Source organism: Lithobates pipiens, unplaced genomic scaffold, assembly GCF_037356315.1.
Source record: "Lithobates pipiens isolate NorthernLeopardFrog02 unplaced genomic scaffold, aLitPip1_a1.2 Scaffold_37, whole genome shotgun sequence".
Lineage (NCBI taxonomy): Eukaryota > Metazoa > Chordata > Amphibia > Anura > Ranidae > Lithobates > Lithobates pipiens.
In genome coordinates this window covers 23,100,224-23,125,823 of record NW_027507825.1, presented here as the reverse complement: position 1 = coordinate 23,125,823, position 25,600 = coordinate 23,100,224, and the positions used below count along the sequence as shown (strand labels likewise).

Here is a 25,600-nt window from a genome sequence, read left to right as displayed (position 1 = left end):
GTCACATTGGGGGATAGGAGCAACAGACTGAGGTCTATGATAAAACAAGGAGGTGGAGAGGGGGCATTAGTAATATATGTATCTTTACCAATAAGTACTTTACATAAAGTGACCCACCCCAGTGGGTACTTGGAAAGCACTGCCATTTAATAATGGATGCAAACTTTTATAAAAACCTATTTATATTAAAGTGAACTTGTGTTTTGTCATGTGGGCAAAGCAACTGGTTCACTTGAACGCCAGCTCCACCGGCAACTACTGACCTTCATTAGGTTCCCTTGCTACTGTGTACTGTCTCCAAGTTATGTCTTGAAGCGCATAGTGGACTCTTTCCACCCCCATGTTACAGTGCTGGGTGCTTGAACAGGAAATTACATAGTTACAACATTGACACATAGGCGGGAGGATTTCACACCCATACTGGTTTTGCATCGAGTGGCAAACTAATTGGGCAAAGCAAAGGTTAATTTCAGGTTGACAAACTTATGTCATATGTAGGTAAATATACCCTTTAATTTTACTCACACAATACTTTTGGTTTGCCCTTAACAGTTGAGGTGGACCCAGGCCTGGAAGAGGAATCTCAGGAGTACCTAGAGGCGCTGGAACAAGTCACAGAAGACCTGGAGCTATGTGTTAATGTATGCAAATCTCATGTCATGATGGTGACCTGCTTTGATATTGGGATGATCACAGATCAGCAAGATGGAGGGAAAGAAGTGGAAGTCTGAAGGAGATGGACACAGAAGAATATGAACTAATGGACTTGAGAATGAAGATTTTTGGGAATGATCCTGCACAGTGCAATGAAAAAAAATATGAACAAATGTACATCGGAATGTGAAAATGTAAAATTGTAAAGAATGTTATTGGATTGAAACCGATGGTGGATTGTAATGTTTCACAATGATTACGGTGCCTCTAGACGTGGTTTAGCCTACTTGAGCAGTCTAGTTTTGCTTTGGAACCAACTCCATCTCAACTTAGAGTGGCCTCTGTAATGGAGCATTTAAAGGACCTGAAGCTTTGAAGCCAACTGGAAGGCAATGAGATGCCTGCCCTGCTCTAGGCTCCTTTTAAAGGGGTTTTCCACCTTCAAATTGCAACTATAGAGGGAATGGTTTATGGTTCTAGAGAATACTTATCTGGTAGAAAGTACCAAGGTTGTTCCAGAATAGTAGTCTGACATAATGAATTTAGACCCCATAGCAGCATGAGGCCAGGTTTCAAACATTTGCTTGATTCTAACCTCCAAACCTGTTTGGGCCCATTTACACTCCTGTCAATGCATGTTACATATATTGGTACAATGTGGTGCCATTTGTTCTGAATGGCACCCTAAGACACCTTGACAACAAAATTGCTCTGCAGTGAGCTGCCTAAAAATGCTGCAGCCAGCTTTTTTTGGTGCATTATTCATTTAAATAGGCTGCCTTAACACAAAGTGAATAAATGCACTGTATTAGTGTGAATAGGCTTTTAGAATGTCTTTACAAACGCCCCGCTTATTCACAGTCACATGAAAAAGTTTGGCCGGCTTCTGTCGGACGTGCTTGCTGGAAAACCAGCAGCCAGCTGACTCCCGATCAGCGCTCTCAGCCAATGACAGTGTTCTGGCAGAGGTACGTCCCCCTGTCAGAACACAATAGCTCAGTGGGGAGATCGCTGAACTAACTTGGCATGGTTAGTACAGCAGCTCTGACCAGAGCCCACAGTTTTTTTGCCATTCCACCTGCGAAAATAAACTAATAGTGTGTACCCAGCTTTAGTCCTTGTTTACAGCAGATGCAGTGTCATCATTTTCAATAGGACTTGTTCACATCAACAAGTAGTATTAAAGCCGATCATAGATGGATGGAAATTCGGCTAGTTCAGCAGGGACTGGCCAAAATTTGATCCATATATGGCCCCTCCCTACTTGATCAAAGTCAATATAACGACTGTTGAATGGAAACATTGTAACATTTCCATTCAGCTGCAGGACTGATTAGTGTGTTTAGACAGTAGAGGAGTCCCTGCTGTCAGAATACAATGGCAAAGCAAGAGGATCCCTCCATCCACCTTGCTTGTTTTTTTTTCCTCTGTTGGCTTATCGAAAAACAAAAACAAAAAAAATGACCCCATCCCTGGGCAGCCTGCATGCTGAATTGTTTCAAATTCATATTGATACAGTTCTTACAAATTCACAACACAGCTAAAATAAACACCAACGCAATGCATGTTAACACATGAACTATAGTGCGAAGCTAGTCACAGACTTTCCAGTTACCTTATTGCTTGTAAATATTCAGTGATCTCCCATTTATGGCCCCAGCAGTAACTGTTATCTCTAGCTAATCTTTCCGTATCACTATAAAAAATAATGGAGGACAATATAGAAGAAAAAACAAATCTCTTGACATTAGTGTTCCATTGTTTAAAGCCAGAAATGGAGGAAGGGAGTATTGCACAATAACGCCAAACTTGCATGTAATGTGCAATAAACCTGGACTTTGGTCACATTGTTAGATCCTCTTCCTTCCTTCTGTAATGAAGATTGTCCATGTTTTTTTAGGAACTGGCTGTCTATAAAATTGTGGTAGAATTTAGCAACCAATCAGAACTTACCTTTAGAAAGCCTTTGGGCAATACATTAAAGCAAAGACTTTATGTATTAGCACCTTTACCAAAAGCTTTTGATTACATGACTCATGCAAGATATCAGTGAACTTATACTTTACTGACCCTCCGTGCCCATTCACACCAGGGAAGTTCACACACTGGTACATTTAATGCAGGCGTTAAGGCAACCTATTCAAATTAATTAGGCTGCCAACAAACTTCAGTTGACCAAAAGTCAGACGTGCACCATGGTTGGCGAGCACAGCGCAATGCACAGTAGTGTGTTACGGCCCTTAATTTCCCTTGCTTCTATGAAAATGAATGTTTCATTTCTCTGCCTTTCTTTGAACTAGGTGGAGTTACAAACATATGGAACATTCAGTAAAGACCCTTTTTACTACTTACATTTTGAATTATAATATACGTTGGTAAAGAGAACCATGCCTAAGGCAACAAAAAAAAAAAATATATATATATATATATATTAATAAAAAAAAAATATATATATATATATATATATATATATTTTTTTTTTAAATATATTAATATATATATATTAATATATATATATATATATATTATATATATATATATATTTTATTAATAATAATAATATACATGAACTCTAAAGTCCATATAGGCGATTGTAAGCCCCTTGCACTTTTGCCCACTGATTTAAAGAAACAGCTTCTAATAAATGGTGAGGTCTATGGCATCTTGAGACATTACACGCTAGATGGGGTTTTTAACTGAAGCACAATTTCAAAGCGCAATGTCAATGCTTATTATTGCGCTTTGCACATAATTATCAAATAAAACCTATAACATTATCGTTGCTTATGTATGGTAGATGCTAGCGCTGTGTATGAACTTGATTGATAGCACAGAGGCCTAATATTGCTTAGGACAATAGCGACGAAGGGGTCTCTAGGCGTATCGGCCGACCCATTCAACTGATGACTATTGTTGGGATGCTCCATAGATTTATGGTAGCAAACCTCCTTTTTTTCATTGTTCATTGAGGGGCACCACTTCATTCATGAGCTGTGTGGGTTGATCTAATCACGTGCAGAAGGATGTGACATAAAACAAAAAGCAACCTAAGCAGTCAACTCTCCAAGTTACATCCTAGAATCCGAGTAGTTATGATGCTGCATGTCCATTTCCTCAATTCAAGGATTTTTCTTAGTTTTGTGGTATTTGTGCTTTCTGGCTGCCCATCATGGGTAAAGCATGTTGATGTGCCACCCATCTAACGAATGAAGCCGTTCACCACAGTGAATGAGAGAGAAAATAGAATTTTACTATTCATAGTCAAGTTCATTGAGAGACATATTTCCTATCCCTCTGGTTGTTGGTGGAAAAAAAAACCCCAAAAACTATTTTTTAGAACTCTTTTACAGAGAGCCAGTCAACCCATTACAAAGCCAATGGGGTACCTACCCTTGGGTGTCAACAGGATCAGAAAAAGGAACATGGTTTAAAAAAAAAAAAAAGTGTGTGTTTTATGAAAAAAAAGTGCCTTGTTTTCATATGAATTTTTTTATTTTGTTTGGTGCTAAAATGAAAAGCCAGCAAACCTAAGCAGACCATTAAATGTATCAACATTTATATTGTACAGTATATGTAAAATTCCTTGTAAAAAAAAAAAAAAAAGAAGTACAAAACAGAAACACTGTAGCAGGAGCAATAATCGATTCTGTTTCCATACCTGAATTTGCCTTCTAATTTCACTGAAAAGCTGGTTTTATGCAGCAAAATAAAAAAAAATAAAAAAATCGTATTTTGTACCTGGTTAAACAAACTACAACAATGAAAAAAAAAAAAGTTAAAACACTTGTATAAAAAAAAATTGCAAAACATTTTTGGAATTCAGTTTTCTACCACTCCATAACCAACGGAAATAACCTTCTTATGGAATTTGCAAGATGGAAATGTAATTGCAGATGGATGTGTAATATTTTTACTCTGCGATGGTTCCAAAAAGCATGTTAACTTTATTGTTTTGTTTTTTTCTTGTTTGTTTTTTTAATCTAACGATACTGCTTATGCATTTTGTAATCCATTTTTTTACAGTTTTTCTATGGAAGGCAAAAACTCAGGACAGACCTATATAGATGCTGCATGTGATGTGTGCATTTTTTTTTCTGTTTTGTATGAAAATGGCTAAGCACCGACTGCTGTATGATTGCCATTTGCCAAACACTTTGCAAAAGGTTTACGCGTGTATGTATTATTACATTTCATATGGAGTCATATTTTCTGATCATCTTGTTTTTTATATGGGGTTTACAAAACCTTTGTATAAATGTACAAATACCTTACTTAAACTTTTATCTGTGAATAAAAGATACATTTATTAATATACGCTTGGCATCGTTACTTTTTTCACTTAAAGCAGCCAAAATTAAACAAGATAAAAATGTTTAGCCCATTAAAACTTAAAAACGACAAAACTATTTTTTCCCAGAAATATTTTTCTTCAAATCAGAGGATTTCTCCTGCAGTACTTTGTGTGTGACTGGATGTCCTCAGTCTGATGGCAAGCATCATCCAAGCCACTTGGTCAGGTCTGGGTCATCCTGGACCTGCCCCCCCCCCCCCGCCTGTGACTGGACAGTGAAAGGAGAAGCAACACAGTGATGAGCTCATCTCTGTCACTTTGCTTTCTTCTCCTATCAGCATGCTGAAGGGAATGTAGATTGTCTAGAGGTGGTTTTTAACCCCTTTCGATGTCTGCTAAAGTGTGATGTTCAATCCCCACACAGGCCTGTGAGATTAGCCCATTGAGACAATGACCCAAAACAACAAAGTCTCTCCAAGCAAATCTAATCTTTATTCTTTGGTGTGAATATTTAAAGGGGGCTTTTAGAAAGTACCGCCCTTTGAACGTGTCATACACATTATCCAATCATATACAAGTACAGCCTACAACAAAAGTGAAACTAGTGATTCCTCAAAATCATGTGCTTTCCAAGAAAAGAAACAACTGAAAGAAGATAACAGTAACAAGAGAAACGAAACTAGATTAGCAAAACTGGAGCATATTATTTTGTGAAGTGGACGTTGGAGAGACACAAAATAGAAACTGAATTTCTTAAAGAATGAAAGCGGTTAAACTAAATATCCTTTCATATGCTCCTTGTCAGCACAGGAACTCATTGGCTCCTTGTACTGCTACCTCCTTCCACACTCCAGTCATATTCTAGAGCAGTGATGGCGAACCTTAGCACCCCAGATGTTTTGGAACTACATTTCCCATGATGCTCAACTAAATTGCAGAGTACATAAGCATCATGGGAAATGTAGTTCCAAAACATCTGGAGCGCCAAGGTTCGCCATCACTGTTCTAGAGGGACTTCAAGAGGTCGATACCAAGTCACATTCAGGTACTTCTACTGCTTGCTTTTGTCTTTTAAAAAAGTATTCATACTCATTGAAATTATATGTTACAACCAAAAATGTAAATGTATTTTATTGGGATTTTATGTGATAGACCAACACAAAGTGGCTCATAATTGTGAAGTAGAAGGAAAATGATAAATGTTTTTCAGATATTTGTAAAAAATGTTGAAAAAAGTGTGGGGGGGGGGGCATTTGTATTCAGCCCCCTTTACCCCTATTTAAAATCTAGTGGAAGCAATTACCTTCAGAAGTCACCTAATTAGTAAATAGAGACCACCTGTGTGTATAAATTAATCTCAATATAAATACAGCTGTTCTGTGAACCCTTCAGAGGTCTGTGAGAGAACCTTAGTGAACAAACAGCATCATGAAGGCCAAGGAACACACCAGACAGGTCAGGGATAAAGTTGTGGAGAAGTTTAAATCGGGGTTAGGTTCTAAAAAAATCTCCCAAGCTTTGAACATCTCACAGAACACAGTTAAATCCATGATCCGAAAATGGAAAGCGTATGGCAGAACTGCAAAACTACCAAGACATGGCCGTCCACCTAAACTGACCAGCTGGGCAAGGAGAGCATTAAATCAGAGAAACAGCCACGAGGCCCATGGGAACTCTGGAGGAGCTGCAGAGATCCACAGCTCAGGTGGAATAATTTGTCCACAGGACAACTATTAGTTGTGCTCTCCACAAATCTGCCCTTTATGGAAGAGTGGTGAGAAGAAAGCTATTGTTGAAAGAAAGCCATAAGTGCCAGTTCCCACTTCTGTGCTCTGCAAGCCCGCATGTGTTTTGCACCGCAGTGCAAATCACATGCAAAGTCTGTGCAATGTGATTTCAGACATACAGATTGTATGGCTGATATCGCATTTGGACCAAACTCGCACAGAACATTTTTTTTTTGGTCCGCACCAGAATCAGATCGCATGGGTGTTCTGACCTATGTTATCCGATTCATGTCCAAACTGACAATTCTCAGTGCGATATGCGAGCTGAAATGGGGGCGTCATTAACAATGTATTGACACTCCTAGTGGTTCGCATTTGGCAATGTGAACTGCCGTGCGAGTTAGGTGTGATGCCTAAAAAGTCCCATTTGCAGTTTGTGAGAAGCCATGTGGAGGACACAGCAAACACGTGGAAGAAGGTGCTCTGGTCAGATGAGACCAAAATGGAACTTTTTGGCCTAAAGGCAAAACGCTATGCGTGGAAGAAAACCAACACTGCACATCACCCTGAACACACCATCTCCACCATGAAACATGGTGGTGGCAGCATCATGTTGTGGGGATGCTTTTCTTCAGCAGGGACAGGGAAGCTGGTCAGAGTTGATGGGAAGATGGATGGAGCCAAATACAGGGCAATCTTAGAAGAAAACCTGTCTGCAAAAGACTTGAGACTGGGGTGGAGGTTCACCTTTCAGCAGGACAAGGACCCTAAACATACAGCAAGAGCTACAATGGAATGGTTTGATCAAGGCAAATTCAGGTCTTAGAATGACCCAGTCAAAGTCCAGACCTAAATCCAATTAAGAATCTGTGGCATGACTTGAAAATTGCTGTTTACAGATGCTCTCCATTATCCAATCTGACAGAGCTGGAGCTATTTTGCAAAGACAAATGGGCAAAATTGTCACTCTCTAGATGTGAAAAGCTGGTAGAGACATCCCCAAAAAGACTTGAGGCTGTAATTGCAGTGAAAGGTAGTTCTACAAAGTATTGACTCGGGGGGGCTGAATACAAATGCACACCACACTTTTCACATATTTGTAAAGGAAAACCATTTATCATTTTCCTTCACTTCACAATTATGTGCCACTTTGTGTTGGTCTATCACATAAAATCCCAATAAAATAGATTTACATTTTTGGTTGTAACATGAAAACACGGGTATGAATACTTTTTCTCAGGTGGCTTCGGACTACAACCTGCCGATAACTTCTATATGTGAGAGATGGGGAGTCCCTCCCCAGTGTGTGTCCTGGGCTCACCTGTGCCCTCCGGGAGCCCAGGATATCTATCTGTAGTGTTAAGACGAGCGGAGGGGAGACGTGCTACATTCATGTCTCAATCTCCACTGGAAGCAATAAACCAAGAAGTGCTCAGCTCTGAGCACTTCCAGGTTCAAAGTAGTCAGATCTTAGCCAATGCAACCAGGAAGATAGCTGATCGAGCCTACTGTGTGCTCAATCTAGCTGGAGGATGTGTTTGGAGGAATCCAAGAGATCCTTAATGCTTTTACAAAGGACACTTCTCACTGCCAATGGGCTATGCTATAACATCACTGGTAAGGAAAATGTAAAAAAAAAAGTAATATTACAAGAAGTAAAAAAATAAAATATATTTAAAGCCACTCCACTCCTACACACCTACATGCAAATGCATGCAACACACATGGGTACATAAATGACAATTGCATACTGGGTATCCTGTACTAAAAGGAATCATTTTAGGACCAATATTTATGGTTAACTCTAAAGCGATTGTTGCTGCTTTATATCCTTGAGCAACATTAAAGTGGTTGTAAACCCTTACAAACCACTTTGACCTACAGGTAAGCCTAGATTAAGGCTTACCTGTAGGTCCAAGAAATATCTCCTAAACCGTGTAGGTTTAGGAGATAATTGCCAAAAGACAGGCACTGCGCCGTAGACAGCGGCACGCAGGCACACTGAGCGCGCCGCTGTTAACGGTGATATGCCGTGAGTGGCGGCTCCCGTGCGCATGTGACGTCATTGCGGCTCCATCAAATGACAGCGACACTCACCAAGAAGATGGAGGCTCTGTACACAAGGGGACAGCGGTGACTTCGCTGGCTCCTGTGTCAGGTAAGCGACACATAATGGACTACTATGCGATGCGATGCGATGCATAGTTGTCCATTATGCTTTACCTTTGCAGGGAATCAAAGAGGAAGTAAACTCATCAGGGTTTACTTCCTCTTTAAGGTGCAAGTTCACCTTCAGGAAGATTAAGATTTGTATTTCCTATACAATTCTATATGCAATGAATTGTACATACCGGAGCTCCTCCTTTTGTAAATGGTAAAGGTCTTTCCATTACAGACACAGGTGTTGAGGAGCCTCTCCAAAAAAGAATACTGGTCCCTAATTCCCCTCCTTTCTGCTGTTTGGCTGCTAGAGGACACATTATTGTTATATTCAGGCCATTCTGCACTCTGGGCCATTCAAACTGTGCACATGCGCAGTGTGTCCTCTCCTGACTCCAGCAGACCTTAACCTCCCTGGCGGTATGATTCATTCTGGTTTTAGGTGCTGAAAGCGGTACAATTATTTTGCATGGAAATTTGGCGTTTTATATTGTAGTCCTGTAATTTTTAGAAATAACTCTCTTAAATCTGTTCAAACCAGAGTCTAGCAGACATCCCGGGTATGATAAAGTTTATAATATAATAAAGAATAATAAAAATTATTCAATAATGTAATCAAATCCTAAAACACTGAAAAAGGGACACTTTTTGGTTGCTATGGACAATCTCCAAATTTCAGGCAGAAAAAAAAACAGTTTATAATATAAAAGTGCATGCAGGGCACTGCACAGACCACTAGGGACAAAGGAGGTGTGTCATTTTTTTAATACAGTACTGTGTGTGTTTTGCGTCTTTTTACTTTTTGAATTTCGCGCCGATCTCCGCTCCCGTGCGCCGTAACGTCGCAGGGAACGGAGCTCGGCGGCATTCAGCACTGTGTGAATCGAGCGGAGGACGGCTCGATCACACAGCGCAGAGGACATCGCTGGATCCAGGGGACAAGGTAAGTAACTCTCCCTGTGTCCTCTCTGCATCCAGCGATGCGATCCCCGAGTCTGGCTCGGGGGTTACCGCTCGTGATAGTAAAATCCCAACCCGAGCCAGACTCGGGATTACCGCCAGGGAGGTTAAGGCCCGATTCACACCTATGCTTTTTTTTTTTTTTTGCATTTTGCAGATTTGCACTACAGAATGTGGTCCATAGGGAACCATGTTAAATGGACTGTAGTGCAAATCTGCAAAATGCACAAAAAAATGCATAGGTGTGAATCAGGCCTAAAAGCAGTCGCTCTGGGCCGTGCAGATGTGTAGGCTTCTTAACGCACTAGAGGAGACTGTGCATGTGTGCCATTTGAACGGCCCGGAGCAGCTGCTAGGGGTGCATTATTGTGATATTCATCCCAGCCTTTAAAAGACTAGCGCATTTTTTCTAGAAAGAGCCCCCAAAAACTGCATCAGCAATGAGTGGACCTTAACAAAAGGAGCTCTGGTTTGTACTATTTATTGGATATAGAATTGCATAGGGAACGTACATTAAAGTGAAAGTTCAGTCAAATCTTAACTATACTTAAACCTGCACAAATCCTAAGCCCCCAGTAAATGGAAAGATTTCCAAACATACCTACGCTGAGGGCACTCAGGTCTGATCACAAGATTGGCTTCCACGCCGACTTCAGTGTGGAGGAGGGATAGCAGACAACAAATGTCCCATAGTAGGCCTATCTATAGGTGATGTCACCATATAGACCAGTGATGGCGAACCTTGGCACCCCAGATGTTTTGGAACTACATTTCCCATGATGCTCCACTACACTGCAGAATGCCAGAGCATCATGGGAAATGTAGTTCCAAAACATCTGGGGTGCCAAGGTTCGCCATCACTGATATAGACTCTACAACTAGATGAGAGTGCGCTTCCCTACACAACAAAAGGCCACTTAACCAAAACGTAACCTTCATTGTAAATCATAAAAAGTATGTAAATGACCATATCGGGTATACCTATAGGATGAGGTCAATGCCATTATATAGAAAAATCAATGTTCTATCTCTATGTGATAATATTAACATCTACCGAGTTTAAATAATGAAAACTTCTCTTGAATATATACGCATAGACAATATGAGGGTTATAATTTCCTCCTATATTCAATATAAAGGCTCCAGGCTGTATTAGAGGATATGCGAATTAAAGGTCTACTCGTCAACACCACCTGGTATCAAGAGATGGGGGTATATCTGTCTCTCCTCCCGTCTATTGGCCCCATATAAAATTGAGATGAATAGAAAAAGAGAAGGTATGCAATAAATACTGTCTTACTGAAGATGTGGGCTATGTTCTGCCCTATGAAATGGTCTCTCTCTCAGATATGCGATACGGGTACACTCATCCATGTGGACACAAATAACCACTAATGGACGAGCCCCATATATCACAATATCCACAAAAAAAGCTTCTCTCTCAATCAAGGCAACATTGACACGAGGTGCATCACACCCCACAAAAAAGAAAAATGGAGGGGGAGGGGAGAAAAGAATGTGTCAGGACAAAAATGAAATCATGTGAACCAAAATGGAAATAAAGTCAGAAGGTGCTCCCAAAATAAAATCACACAAACCTAACTCTCTTAAAAAGAAGAAAGAGAAGAAAATGAGTAGCCAAGAGTAGCTGACTGTCACATGTGACTGTAGGCTCTGCAGCTGTTGGCCATCTCTCTTCACTGGAGCTGGCCGCTGGAGAGGCATGTGACCGGACCAGAGTAACTTCAGAATAGGGAAGTATTTCTTGACATATGTGCTATCTATTTACTCATCTCAACCTCGTCTTTTATAATCTACAGAACATTTGGAAAGTTTACTTTGTGTGTATTAAAATGAATTGTAGTGTATTTTTTACTGAAAATATATGGGTTCGATAAATTGTTGCACTAATGTGCAACTGCTACCATTTTATTCTACAATGTCTCTGCCTTGAGACAATATATAATGTTTTGGGAGTTTTGGGCAAGTTTCAGGCCTAAAATGTGTATTTTAACGCGTGCAAGAAAAAAAAAAAAAGCCCTTGCAACGAAAGAGTTAAGAAGACATGGTCACTGCCCAGTCAGGGTAAAAAAAAAAAAAAATCTGCCTTGATGAGAACAGAGGCGTTGGGATGGATCTCTGGGATGTATAATTTGCAGTGGAGGTGGGACTGCTAGCAATTGTGACACTAGCCAAGTTTAACCCACCTATAACCTAACCCTATGGGCTGGAGCTTAACATTTTCAACAAAAATAAAAAATATGATCAAGAGCTGTGGGGAAAGCAGAGTAACATTGGGAGGTCTTTTTGGTACATCTGTGTTGCACCCTCTAGTTGGTGCGCTAGTAGGCAACACTACAGTCTGGCCCAGGGATAAATTTGGGTCACTGAATCTGGATCGGGGGTTATTAGAGGCCAGGGCAGGATGACTCATCCCGACAGCTCTCTGGTGCCTCCCCCTGTTTCTAGAGTGTTGAAGAACAGTCTAGAAGATAGTGGACAGAGAACTAGGAGTGGTTGCCTTGAATATTTAGAGGCCTTTGGCCAATCCCCAGGTTGGGGGCCTGGCAGGGAACTGAAGAGCCTTTAAATAGACATGAGCCGTGCCAGCAGGGGAGTCAGGTGGAAGATGGAGAAGCAGTGCTGAGGGACCCCCGCCAGGATGGGGCTTTACCTCGGGCTGGAACTCCGTTGGCAGGCCTGGAAGGATCCCACCACAGGAGGCAGTTGGTGGGACCCTAACCAGAGAGAGCAAGGAGAGACAGTGAGTAGATTAGTATGGTGCGGGGAGAGACTGCCAGCTGCAGCAGTGCTCTCTTGAAGACAGCGGTGTGCCAAATCTTCAGCCAACCTTACCTTGGAAAGTATCCATGTATGTGTCTCTTATTTAAAATACACCTATAATAAAATTTATAGACCCTTCATTTTTTTCTTAAGTGGGCAAACTTATAAAATCTGCAGGGGAACAAATGATTATTTTCCTCGCTGTATATATTTTCTTGTGGTTATTGAATAATATATTTAATGTCTTTGTGCAGCAAGGGGCGTGAGGCACAAAGGATAGAAGTTCCCATATAAAGGAGAGCAAAAATAGTATTGTAAATAATCTAGAACTAATAATAAAAAGAAAAAAAAAAAAATTAACAAAACTAGTGAAAATAATATATTCTAAATATATATACTTGCGCTAGATGTGAGAAAATGTGAACAAATCGTTAAATTAAATGAATTGCAACTGCTGTACACAAAGTGCTATTCACTTGGCAAATCAAGAACATATATACATTACAGCGCTCCTTCAAAACAATGATCTAAAATGTAATCAATGACAATTACCAAATAAGTGAATGTCCATAATTTAGTGAACAATGTGCTCCGATCTCAAAATGATCATGGTAATCATATGTGAAAAATAGTGCCAAAAATTAGATAAAAGAAGGGGACTGTAGAGAAGTACTGTTCTCAAAAAGGATATCAGGGAACTGGAGAAAGTGCAGAGAAGGGCAACCAAACTGATAAGAGGCATGGAGGAGCTCAGCTATGAGGAAAGATTAGAGAACTGAATTTATTCACTCTTGACAAGAGGAGATTAAGGGGGGATATGATCAACATGTACAATTATATATAAGGGGTCCATCTAGGGAACTTGATGTCGAGTTATTCACTTTACAGTCAACAAAGAGGACAAGGGGGCACTCTTTACCTCTAGAGGAAAAGAGATTTCATCTCCAAATACGGAAAGGTTTCTTCACAGTAAGAGCTGTGAAAATGTGGAATAGACTCCCTGCAGAGGTGGTTCTGGCCGGCTCAGTGGATTGCTTTAAGAAAGGCCTGGATTATTTCCTAAGTGTACAGAATATAACTGGGTACTGACATTTATAGGTAAGGTTGATCCGGGGAAAATCAGATTGCCTCTCGGGGGATCAGGAAGGAATTTTTTCCCCTGCTTTAGCCAATTGGATCATGCTCTGCTGGGGTTTTTTGCCTTCCTCTGGATCAACTGTGGGTATAGAATTGGGTATATGGGCTGGTATGATATTTATTATATATATATATATATTTTTTTTTTTTGTGGTTGAACTGGATGGACTTGTGTCTTTTTTTCAACCTGACTAACTATGTAACTATGCTTGGCAATATGTTTATTGCGCAAATAAAAAAGTACTTAGAAAATGTAAAAAAAACAGGCATGAAATAGCAAGAGATTGCAATAGGAAACGCCGCTGCTGGAATGCGTTCCACCAACAACCGGAAATCGCTTGGAGTCGAAGCTGGAAATTGCATCAACTCGTTTCGCCCTCCCTCAGGGTGTCAAAGACCTAATTTCTGGTTAGTACATATAAATACAGGAAGATGGACACCACCCCCTCTACTTAGTTGATTCCCATAAGGGAGGCCGGCGGCCATAATATTGGTTAGATATATGTTCCTCACATAACCTTGATGATCATACCCTCTAGGAGAAGAATTAACTTCTTGAGGCTGGGTTCACACTGCTGCGGGGGGAGATCCAGATGTGATTCGCACCGCAAATCACATCCGATCTCCGTAGCGATGCGAGTACAGCCATACAGATAGTATGGCTGAATTCGCATCGGTCCCGCAGCAAACTCGCACGGGACCCTTTTTTTGGTCCGCAACAGAATCGGATCGCATGGGGGTTCACACCATGCGATCCGATTCCTGTGCGAGTCGGCAGATCGCACTGCGATATGCGGACGGATCTGGGGGTGTCATTAACATATCATTGACACTCCCAGCCGTCCGCATAGGGCAGTGTGAACTGCTGGCGGGAGTAATGCGATGCGGGAAAACGCCGCGGATTCGCGGCGTTCCCGCATCGCAGCGGTGTGAACCCGGCCTGATACAGGAGTTCATACCTTTTGTAAATGGGTACTCCATAGGAATTGGATTCACCCTGGGGCCTGCCATCATTTTTTCCATGGTGGTACTGTTGTGGCCTAGGTCCACTAGTGCTAGGTTAGGGATGGAGTGGGGGTTTTGGAGCACTTTTGCCCTTTATGGATTGGAGCACATGGTTTACTAATTTATGGAAATTCACTTATTTAATAATTGTCATTATTCGATTACAATTAGATCATTGTTTTGCACTATTGTGAGTGCTGTAATGTATATTTGTTTTTAGGAAAAATATCAAAACTGCAAATTGACAGAAGTGCCTATAAAGTGTATATGGGTTGTTTACTTAGCCCTTGTACACACGGTCGGAGATTCCGACAACCAAATCCGACGGATTTTGTCCGACGGATTTTGTCCGAAACTGTTGCATACACACGGTCGGACAAAGTTGTCAGAAAATCCGAAGTGATGACGTCATTTCGTTACGACGGGACTATGTTCACGCTAGTAGCCAATAGCTTTGGTGTAGGAATTTGATCTGAGCATGCGTGGCACTTTGTCCGATCGGAATTCTCTATACATGATCGGAGTATGTCCGATCGGAGCATTTTGTTGGAAAATATTTCCGGCAAGTTGGAAAAGTTGGTCCGACGGATATTCCAACGGAAACAGTCCAATGGAGACCACACACAGTCGGAATATCCGACAAAACGCTCCGATTGGACACATTTCGACGGAATCTCCGACCGTGTGTACAAGGGCTTAAAGAAAATGGATCACCAATGTCATTCCTCTCTGGCGTACATTAGATGTACACTCACTTTTACTGTGGCTTTGCAAGAAAAACGTCCACGGCATTTTTTTTTTCCCCCTTCAATGACTAATGACTGGTGTTGGCTATGTTTTCTTGTTACTGGGAAGCTGGCACTACATTTCTACAATAACGCCATGATTTCTTACGGCTTGTAACCGTGTATCACAGGAAGGGTAAAGAGGTGAAGACTCGGCAATAAAATTAGGTGTCATTTTACAGGTCACTGATTGGCGTACTTTAATTGTAGAGGCTATAAACCCACAACTGAAGACAGAGACAATATAGAATACATGGCCATCATTCCATGCTTTGTTCCAGGTCCTACATAAAAGGGACGAGAAAGAGGAGAGTAACGCCATGGAGTTTGCTTTTGAACAGAAAGAGCATAAATAACTGCCATGGTCTTATGTGTTATTAAAGAGCAACTCGAGTCCAGCAGAAAACCAGGATATTGTCTGAAAATGAACAACTCTTGAAAATACAAAAGGACCTATTCATACTATAATGTTCGGTGAATACTTGCCGCTTTAATATGTTTTCACACACGCTTTGACATCACGTGGCAGACTTATTTGTGTAGTGTCACACTTATATGTGTAATGTATGCCAAGTCCACATAAAAATAAAAGCATATGAAAAAAAAAAAATAAAAATAAAAAAAGATAGAAAAAATAAAAAATAAAAGCATATGTAGAACATCATTGCAGTGCATGGACATGTCACCATCTTTTATCCCTTTAAAGAACTTGCCAACCGCGCTATAGGCGAATGACGGCATCCCATGATTGCGACTGCCACGTGGTCGCTGCTGGGTGCGGGTAACTCGCTGTATGATGGCAATGTCCTTTGGACACGGTTGATCCCAGATTGAGGTAAAGAGACAATCAGCGGCTCTTTACCACGTGATCAGCGGTGTCCAATCACAGCTTATCACAGAGATAAATAGATGCCAGGTAGTTATTGGCAGTCCTTTCCTCATGCTGACAGCGTAAGGATTGGAGAAGAGACGATAACTGGCATCTCTAAAAGGGACATCTACACTGATAATCAGTGCAGTCCCACCAGTGCCACCAGTGTGTGCCCACCAGTACTGCAAATGTGTGCCCACCAGTACTGCAAATGTGTGCCCACCAATGCTGCCAATCAGTACCCATCAGTGCCTCATCAGTGTCACCTATCAGTGCCACCTACCAGTGCCCATATCAGTGTCCACCATTACATCTGCCTATCAGTGCCCATCGGTGCAGCCCATCCGTGCCGCATCATCAGTGCCCATCAGTGCAGCCTCATCAGCGCATATCAGTTAAAGCGGAGGTCCACCCTAAAGTGGACCTTCCGCTCATTGGAATCTTCCCCCCCTCCGGCGCCACAATTGGCACCTTTCAGGGGGGAGGGGGTGCAGGTACCTGTACAGTACAGGTATCTGCACCCACTTCCGGGATAGCTCTCTGCGGAAAGGGGCGTAGATTACGCCCCTTTCCGGAAGTCCCCCGCTGCCTGCTGGGAAACACACGGATCCAAGAGGCAGCGGGTCCATCCTTATTGCGCAGCGCGACTTGCGCATTCGCAGTAGGGAACCGGGAAATGAAGCCGAAAGGCTCCACTTCCTGATTCCCATACCCAAGATGGCGGCGGCAGCACCCGAGAGACGATCGAGAGATCGGCTTCGGGTGCCGACATCGCGGGCGCGCTGGACAGGCAAGTGTCACTATTTTAAAAGTCAGCAGCTGACTCCCTCTTTAAGGAGAAAAAATACCCATTTGCAAAATTTTATAAACTATGAAAAAGGTTTGTTTTTGTTTTTTTCAAGATTTTTTGGTATTTTTTCATTTATTTAGCAAAAAATAAAAAAAAACAGTAGTAATTAAATACCATCAAAAGAAAGCTCTATTTGTTTGAAAAAAAATTCTAAAAATTTAAATTGAGTACAGTGTTGCATGGCCATGGTGAAAGTGTAACAGGGCTGAAAGCTGAAAATTGGCCGGGGCAGGAAGGGGGTGAAAGTGCCCAGCAGGTTAGTGGTTTAAGACCCTGACGGTATAGAAAAGAACCTGCTGGTTTACCAGAATTGCCTGTTGTGGGCTGATAAAAGATAGTATTTGTGTGGACTGAGTGGTGTCAAACAGGGGCGGACTGACAACTCATGGGGCCCCTGGGCAATAGGAGATTATGGGGCCCCCAGGCAATAGGAGATTATGGGGCCCTCGGGCAATAGGAGATTATGGGGCCTCCGGGCAATAGGAGATTATGGGGCCCCGGGCAATAGGAGATTATGGGGCCCTCAGGCAATAGGAGAGTATGGGGCCCCCGGGCAATAGGAGATTATGGGGCCCTCAGGCAATAGGAGAATATGGGGCCCCCGGGCAATAGGAGATTATGGGGCCCTCAGGCAATAGGAGATTATGGGGCCACACAGTATACACACAGAATACACATACAAACACTGAAAAGGTACTGGAGAGGCGGGGCAGCTATAATCTTGGGATTTAAAAAAAAACAAAAAAAACATTGATTTTTACATACTGTCCCTTGTTTTATGGAGGCTGGCACCCCTGATGGGGCCCTCGGGCAGTGCCTGAGTGCCCCAATGGTCAGTCTGCCCCTGGTGTCAAACCTTGCCCAGTGCCATTTGCTAAACTAGCTAACCACCCCCACTCTCAGCTCCATATAACCATAAAGTTTATATTTCTATAGTCCAATATAACATTGGAGGGCTCTTTGTGATAACACAAAAGTCTGCAGAGGACACAGGACAGCTCTGAATTTATGATTTTTTTTATTTTACATAACAGATATAATAAAACGACTTTTAAATGGTATATTAACCGCTTCAGCCCCTACCTGAACAGAGCACTTTTTGCGATTCGGCACTGCGTCGCTTTAACTGACAATTGCGCGGTCGTGCGATGTTGCACCCAAACAGAAATTAACGTCCTTTTTTCCCCACAAATAGAGCTTTCTTTTAATGGTATTTGATCACCCCTGCGTTTTTTTTTTTTTTGCGCTATAAACAAAAAAAGGAGCGACAACTTTGAAAAAAAGAACGCAATATTTTTAACTTTTTGCTATAATAAATATTCCCCAAAAATATATTAAAAAACATATTTTTTCTTCAGTTTAGGCCGATTTCTTCTACATATTTTTGGTAAAAAAATAAAATAAATAATAATAAAATAAAATAATAAAAATAAAAAATAAATCGCAATAAATGTATATTGATTGGTTTTCCCAAGTTCTATAGCTTGAGTTTTAGCTGCTCCATCACCTTTGTTAAATAGTAGCACAGTGTTTTCTCTCTTTGCAAGTGTTATAGCGCCTACAAAAATAGGGGATAGATTTATGGTATTTTTATTATTATTATTATATTTTTTTTTTTACTAGTAATGGCAGTGATCCGCGATTTTTATATCGGGACTGTGACATTATGGCGGACACTTTTGACACATTTATAGGACCATTGGCATTTATACAGCAATCAGTGCTATAAAAAAAATGCACTGATTACTGTAAAAATGTCACTGCCAGGGAAGGGTTTAACACTAGGGGGCGATCAACTGTGTGTCCCTCACTGTGTTCTAACTGAAGGGGGGGGGGGACCATCTGGAGAAGATGACAGATCGCTGTTCATGCTTTGTATGAGCAGACGATCAGTCTCGTCTCCCCTCAGAGAACCGGAAACTGTATGTTTACACACACAGAACCCTGTTCTCTGTGTGTCACCAGCGATCACGGGAGCCTGGCGTGGAACGCGACCGCCGGGCGCTCGCATCGGCTCCAGGGGTGAGCAGCGTGTGTGCCCCTAGTGGCCACAGGGTGAAGCGATGTTACATAACGTCGTTTTGCCCAGCCACACCATTCTGCGGCGACTGGTCGGCAAGCGCTTAAAACAGACCAAAAGGGAGCAAATAAAATAAATCTGTGATTTATGTGCCTTAGTAAAAGAAAAGAAAAAAGATTTTTAGTATGTGGTCACACCCCTTTAGCACCTGGTATATTGTTTGCATGTACAAGTTATTGGGATCTGGGCACAGGTATATCTTGTTTCTATTGTATTGCAGGTCAGTGTCCAGACCTAAACCATGTAGCTATCCCCCATGTTGTGTCATATTGCCCCAGGTTGGCATGATGTCCACAGGAGCATTTGCAGTGGGACTGGCTAAAGAGGGATTACTTTGACGCAGTTGGGCAACTTAAACATGCATTGCAATATGTGTGAACTAAATATCCCTGTTTTTTATTGCAAAGTTTGCTTGAAAGGGTATAGCAGTGCGCAGAGGGTTCACCCAGTACTGTTAGCCCTTGTACACACAGTCGGACATTCCGACAACAAAATCAGTCGGATTTTGTCCGATGGATTTTGTCCAAAACTTGTGTTGCACACACACGATCGGACAAAGTTGGCGGAAAATCCGATCATACGTAACGTGATGACGTTAGTTCGTTACGACGGGACTACGTTCAGGCTAGTAGCCAATAGCTTTGGTCTAGAAATTTGATCTGAGCATGCGTGGCACTTTGATCGGAATTCTCTACACACAATCGGACAAAGTCCGATCGGATCATGTTGTCGGAAAGTTTTATAGCCCAGATCTAAAACGTTGTCCGTCAGATATTCCGACAGAAACAGTCCGATGGAGCCCCCACACAGTCTGATTATCCGACAACACGGTCCGATCAGACATTTTTTCCGCCGGAATGTCCGACCGTGTGTACAAGGGCTTAGGGTTAATATGGGGCATGCATGTACTGAGCACAGGTACAGTATATCTCGTTTTAATGCGTCTAATGCAGGGTTGAATTCCGGACAAATTTTCTTGCGTTTCGTGATCCGATGGTGCCACCCTTGATTTCGAAAATTTGATCAACCAAGTTTTCAATTTCACCTCATGTTGCATCAGAAAATATATATTTTTTTTCATGGAAACTGTTTAAAAAAAAAAACTTACACTGAGATTTTTTTCCATCTTTAACCGCTTCCCGACCGCCTCACACCGATATATACGTCGGCAAAAGGGCTCGTACAGGCACAATCGTGTACCTGTACGTTTCCCTTTAAGAGGCGGCCAGCAGGCGCGCACACCGAGGGAAGCTCCGCGAGTCGGACTCAACTGCCACGTGGGATACCCGCGATCGCCTCACGGGGAAGGAAGAAACGGGGAGATGCTAATGTAAACAAGCATCTCCCCATTCTGCCTAGTGACGCTGTCACTGATATCTGCTCCCTGTGATTGGGAGCAGAGATCAGCGACATGCCACACGTAGTCACACCCTCCCCACAGTTAGAAACACTCCCCAAGACACACTTAACCCCTACACTGCCCCCTAGTGGTTAACCCCTTCACTGCCAGTGCCATTTACACAGAAATCACTGCATTTATATAGCACTGATTGCTGTATAAATGACAATGGTCCCAAAAATGTGTAAAAAATGTCCGATGTGTCCGCCATAATGTCGCAGTCATGATAAAAATCGCTGATCACCTATATTACTAGTTATAAAAAAAATAATAAAATTAATAAAAATACCATAAAACTATCCCCTATTTTGTAAACGCTATAACTTTTGCGCAAACCAATCAAACGCCTATTGCGATTTTTTTACCAAAAATATGTAGAAGAAGAATACGTATCGGCCTAAACTGAGGGAAAAAAATGTTTTTTTTATATATTTTTGGGAGATATTTATTATAGCAAAATGTAAAAAAAAAAGAATGTGTTTTTTCAAAATTGTTATTGCTATTTTTTGTTTATAGCGCAAAAAATAAAAACCGCAGGGGTGATAAAATACCACCAAAAGAAAGCTCTATTTGTGGGAAAAAAAAGCACGTCAATTTTGTTTGGGAGCCACGTCGCACGACCGCACAATTCTCAGGTAAAGCGACGCAGTGCCGAATCGCAAAAAGTGCTCTGGTCAGGAAGGGGGTGAAATCTTCCGGGGCTGAATCGGTTAAGACAATATAAACAGTAAACAGAAATATGTGCTAGAAGTGGAGTCTCTTACATTAACCCATGTTTTAGCCATGCAGGGGCAAAAAAACAATACAATGTAAAAGTATATACAGTGCCTTGAAAAAGTATTCATACCCCTTGAAATTTTTCACATTTTGTCATGTTACAACCAAAAACGTAAATGTATTTTATTGGGATTTTATGTGATAGACCAACACAAAGTGGCACATAATTGTGAAGTGGAAGGAAAATGATAAATGGGTTTCAATTTTATTTTATTTTTTTATAAATATCTGAAAAGTATGGTGTGCATTTGTATTCAGCCCCTTTTACTCTGGATACCCATAAGGCCCCTTTCACACTGCAGCAGGGACAGCGGCGGCGGTAAAACGGCGCTGCTTTACCGTCGTTTTAGCGGTGGTATTCACCCGAAATACCACCGCCGAAAAAGGGTTAAAACCACCTGCAAAGTGCTTCTGCAGGGGCGCTTTGCCGGCGGTATTGCCGCACTGCCTCATTGACTTCAATGGGCAGGAGCGGTGGAGGAGCGGTATACACAGACCGCTCCAAAGATTCTGCTAGTGTGACGGACTGGGGTTTATATGGTTACAAAACAGACACCCCAAAGCAAAGTACATATTCATTTTTTTTTTATATTTCTAAACATCTCCCTTCTATTCTATTAATAACCAGTAGATGGCAGAGAAGGTACACAAACAGAGTCTATATAAGACCACACACCATGTGACTGGAAATTAAACTACTTCCAGCCATAAAGTCAGTGGTCATATCTCATGCTGTTTGTGTGATTCTTTGCAGTCCACGCCAAGCTGATCACCTTATCTCATCGCGTCTACAATCATCGGCTCTCTTAATTCACATTTTGAGGCCGGTAACATTTTGGGGGCTCGTCCGGGATTCGTTGTGTTACCAGTGAGAAGGAAGCGCGAGACAAGCGTGAGCCTGCTACAGAGCTACAAGGAGAGTCCTGAGTGTCGTCTGCCTTGTGAGTGCAAGTCTTCAGATTGCAACAGAGATGGCGTCTCCTCATCATGCGCTGATGTGGGATATCCGGAAACAAATTCATCTGCTTAATGAAGAACAGCTGCATAGCCTCGCTATTACGCTGGGAGATGAAAGAGACGTGGCAGTTCCATCAGTGACTGGTACCAACGAAATGGAACTTGTTGAATTTATTGAAGACTACTTGAGAAGTGATCAGCTGGAAAAGTTGGAAGATCAAGGTATGTCTTACCTACTCATCATCCAAGACAAGATCAATGAACTAAAACTTAACAAGGAAAGTACACCAACTGTGGACATTGCAACCGCTGCAAAAAAAATAAGTAGTGGAACTGCAAGGACTGAACAGGTATCGGAGGTGGTGAGATTAACTGATGTTGTTGCTTTTTTGCCACGTAGAGAATTTAAAATGCATGGTGGGGTAATTTCAGATCATGGTTCGGACATGAGTTACAGTAGCGTGTGCAGACAAATTGACGAGGGTCTAACAGAAAAATTCCCTGAATCTGAAATTATACGCACAGTGTTGAGAATAAACAAACCTGGTAATTTTAAAGATATGTTGACTGACAAAGATGATCTGACTGTTGCTGAATTGAAAAGGTTTTTGAAGTCACATATGAGAGAACGAAGTGGTAATGAGTTATTTCAGGACCTTAGCAATGCTGCCCAGCAAGAAAGAGAAACAGCACAACAATTTGTTTACAGGCTAGTGGGGTTAAAACAAAAAGTTCTGTCTACATCACAACATGATAGGCGAGAGCTTAGCTATGACAAAAAACTGGTGCAAGGCATATTCCTTCATACACTGTATCAGGGACTAAATGAGAAAAATTCTAATGTTAGACGAGATATCAAGCCTTATGTGTCTGATTTGACAGTAACGGATGACTTTATCATAGAGCAAGTCACCAGATCAGTTGATGAGGAAACAGAAAGGCAGAGACGCTTAAACAGTGCACCTAAACATAAACCTATTACTGTTCATTCATCACAGACACCAGGTAATAGTGAAAAAGACACCTTGCAAAAGATAGTTGAGGGAGATGTTAAAGCAAATCACACTGCATTAATGGAACTAACAACACAGGTCTCTGCTCTCACAAAGAACCTGGAAAAGATGATGAAGCTAACTCCTATTGTTGGAAACCAAATGACTAAGCCACTAACCAATGTTCAAGTTCCAGATACAACTCTCTGCAAGCCCAGGTGTGATGATTGCATTAAACGAGAGAGTCAGAACTGCTACCATTGTTTCTACTGTGGTTGGACAGGACACAGAGCGGTTGATTGCTTGAAGAAAAGAAGGCAGTCGGGAAACGACAGACGGTCACTGGGAAAGGGACAACCAGTGACCACCTCAAATGATCTGTCCTATGCTAAGGTAAACAGGGTATTCACCCACCGGTCAACTAGAACACTCCCAAAAGAGAATGGATTCTCCAAACAACACGTAGCACAATTAATTGGAGGAAAATGCCTACTGTCATGTCGGATGAATGGTGTACCGGTTGACATGTTGATGGATACAGGAGCTCAGGTCAGCATTGTCGGGAAGGCATGGTTATAAAAGTTTCTACCCAGTGTCTCCATTAGGCACATACAAGATATACTTTGTGATGACAACTTATCCATTACAGCTGCAAATGGTTCTATCATTCCATTCATCGGATGGATTGAAGTCTGCCTGGAATTCGAAAGTAGTGGACATGGAAACTTAGCCATTTATGTGCCAATGCTGGTGAGTGACTGCTGTAATGACAATCCAATTCTTGGGTTTAATGTTATCGAAGAATTGATCAGAGAAAACCGTGACTGACCAAACAGCACCCAAAACCTGACTATCTTGCTGAGTGAAGCTATGAAAGTAAGACAGAGTGTAGCGAATAACATTGTCAATGCTGTCAGTCAAGCAACTGACCCAGGAGAAATATTCGATAGTCGTATGGTCAAAGTGGGGAAGAAGGGACTCCAGATTAAAGGAGGCGAGCTCTGTGAAGTCAAATGTAGAATTAGAGCGTGGCCGAAAGGAGGAATCATGCCATTTGAACCACTTCCCGAATATCCAGTTGAGGAAGGACTTGAACTATTTCCTTCAGTGGTAGATGTGCCAAATGGGTTCTCTAAACTGGTGAAGATACCTATACTGAACCGTGCTCAACATGACATCTACCTTCCACCCAGAACAGTATTGGGTACCATTTCTCCAGCAGCTGAGATTCTACCATTGTCTCCAAACAAAGACGATGGAAAGGGAATTGACCAGAAGAAAAGGGTGTTTCATGTAAACCAGTTGAATCAAGTGGACACTGGAAATCAGCTACCCACTAACAAATCTGTTAAGTGGCACCCACCTGTCAATTTGGAAGATCTCTCAGAAGAAGAACAGGAGATAGCGAGACAAATGTTATATGATGAATCAGATGTCTTTGCTCGAGATGAGGGAGACATAGGATGCATCCCTAACCTGAAACTGAGGATAAATCTGAAAGATGAAACTCCTGTCCAGAAACGCTACAATTCGATACCGAAACCCTTATACAAAGAAGTGAAAGAATATATCCAAAACCTTCTTGACCGAGGTTGGGTAACAAAATCTTCTTCCGCATACTCATCACCAGTTGTTTGTGTTCGAAAGAAGGACAATAGCCTACGACTATGTGTTGACTTTAGGGAGTTAAACCGAAAGACTATCCCAGATAGACATCCATTACCCAGAATACAAGATCTGCTGGATAGCTTAGGAGGATTTACGTGGTTCTCAATCCTGGACCAGGGTAGTGCGTATCATCAAGGCTTTGTGCATGAAGATTTCAGACATCTGACGGCTTTCAGCACCCCCTGGGGACTCCTGGAGTGGAACCGTATTCCATTTGGATTAACGAATGCCCCAGCAGCTTTTCAGAGATGCATGGAGAATGTATTAGAGGGCATCAGAGACAAATGTTGTTCTCCAAACTTGGATGACGTACTTTGCTACTCCAAAACTTTTCAGGAGCATGTCAATGATATTAGGCAAGTGCTTAGTCGAATGCGTGAGCATGGTATCAAACTTAGACCGAAGAAGTGTGAACTCTTTAAATGACAGATTCGATACCTTGGACGAATGGTGTCAGAAGAAGGCATAAAAATTGACCCAAAAGATCTTGAAGCGGTATTACA

General features: G+C 41.8%; 1 protein-coding gene across 1 annotated transcript in view; it reads left to right on the top strand.

Annotated features, from left to right (window-relative positions):
• Positions 1 to 3,050, top strand: part of KIF26A (kinesin family member 26A) — a gene marked incomplete at its 5' end in the record, with an annotated part of 150,061 nt that extends 147,011 nt beyond the window's left edge. The window contains one exon of the mRNA XM_077466822.1: positions 553 to 3,050. Coding sequence (XP_077322948.1) covers positions 553 to 731 — 179 coding nt within the window. The remainder of the gene's footprint in view (positions 1 to 552) is intronic.
• Positions 3,051 to 25,600: the final 22,550 nt, after the last annotated feature.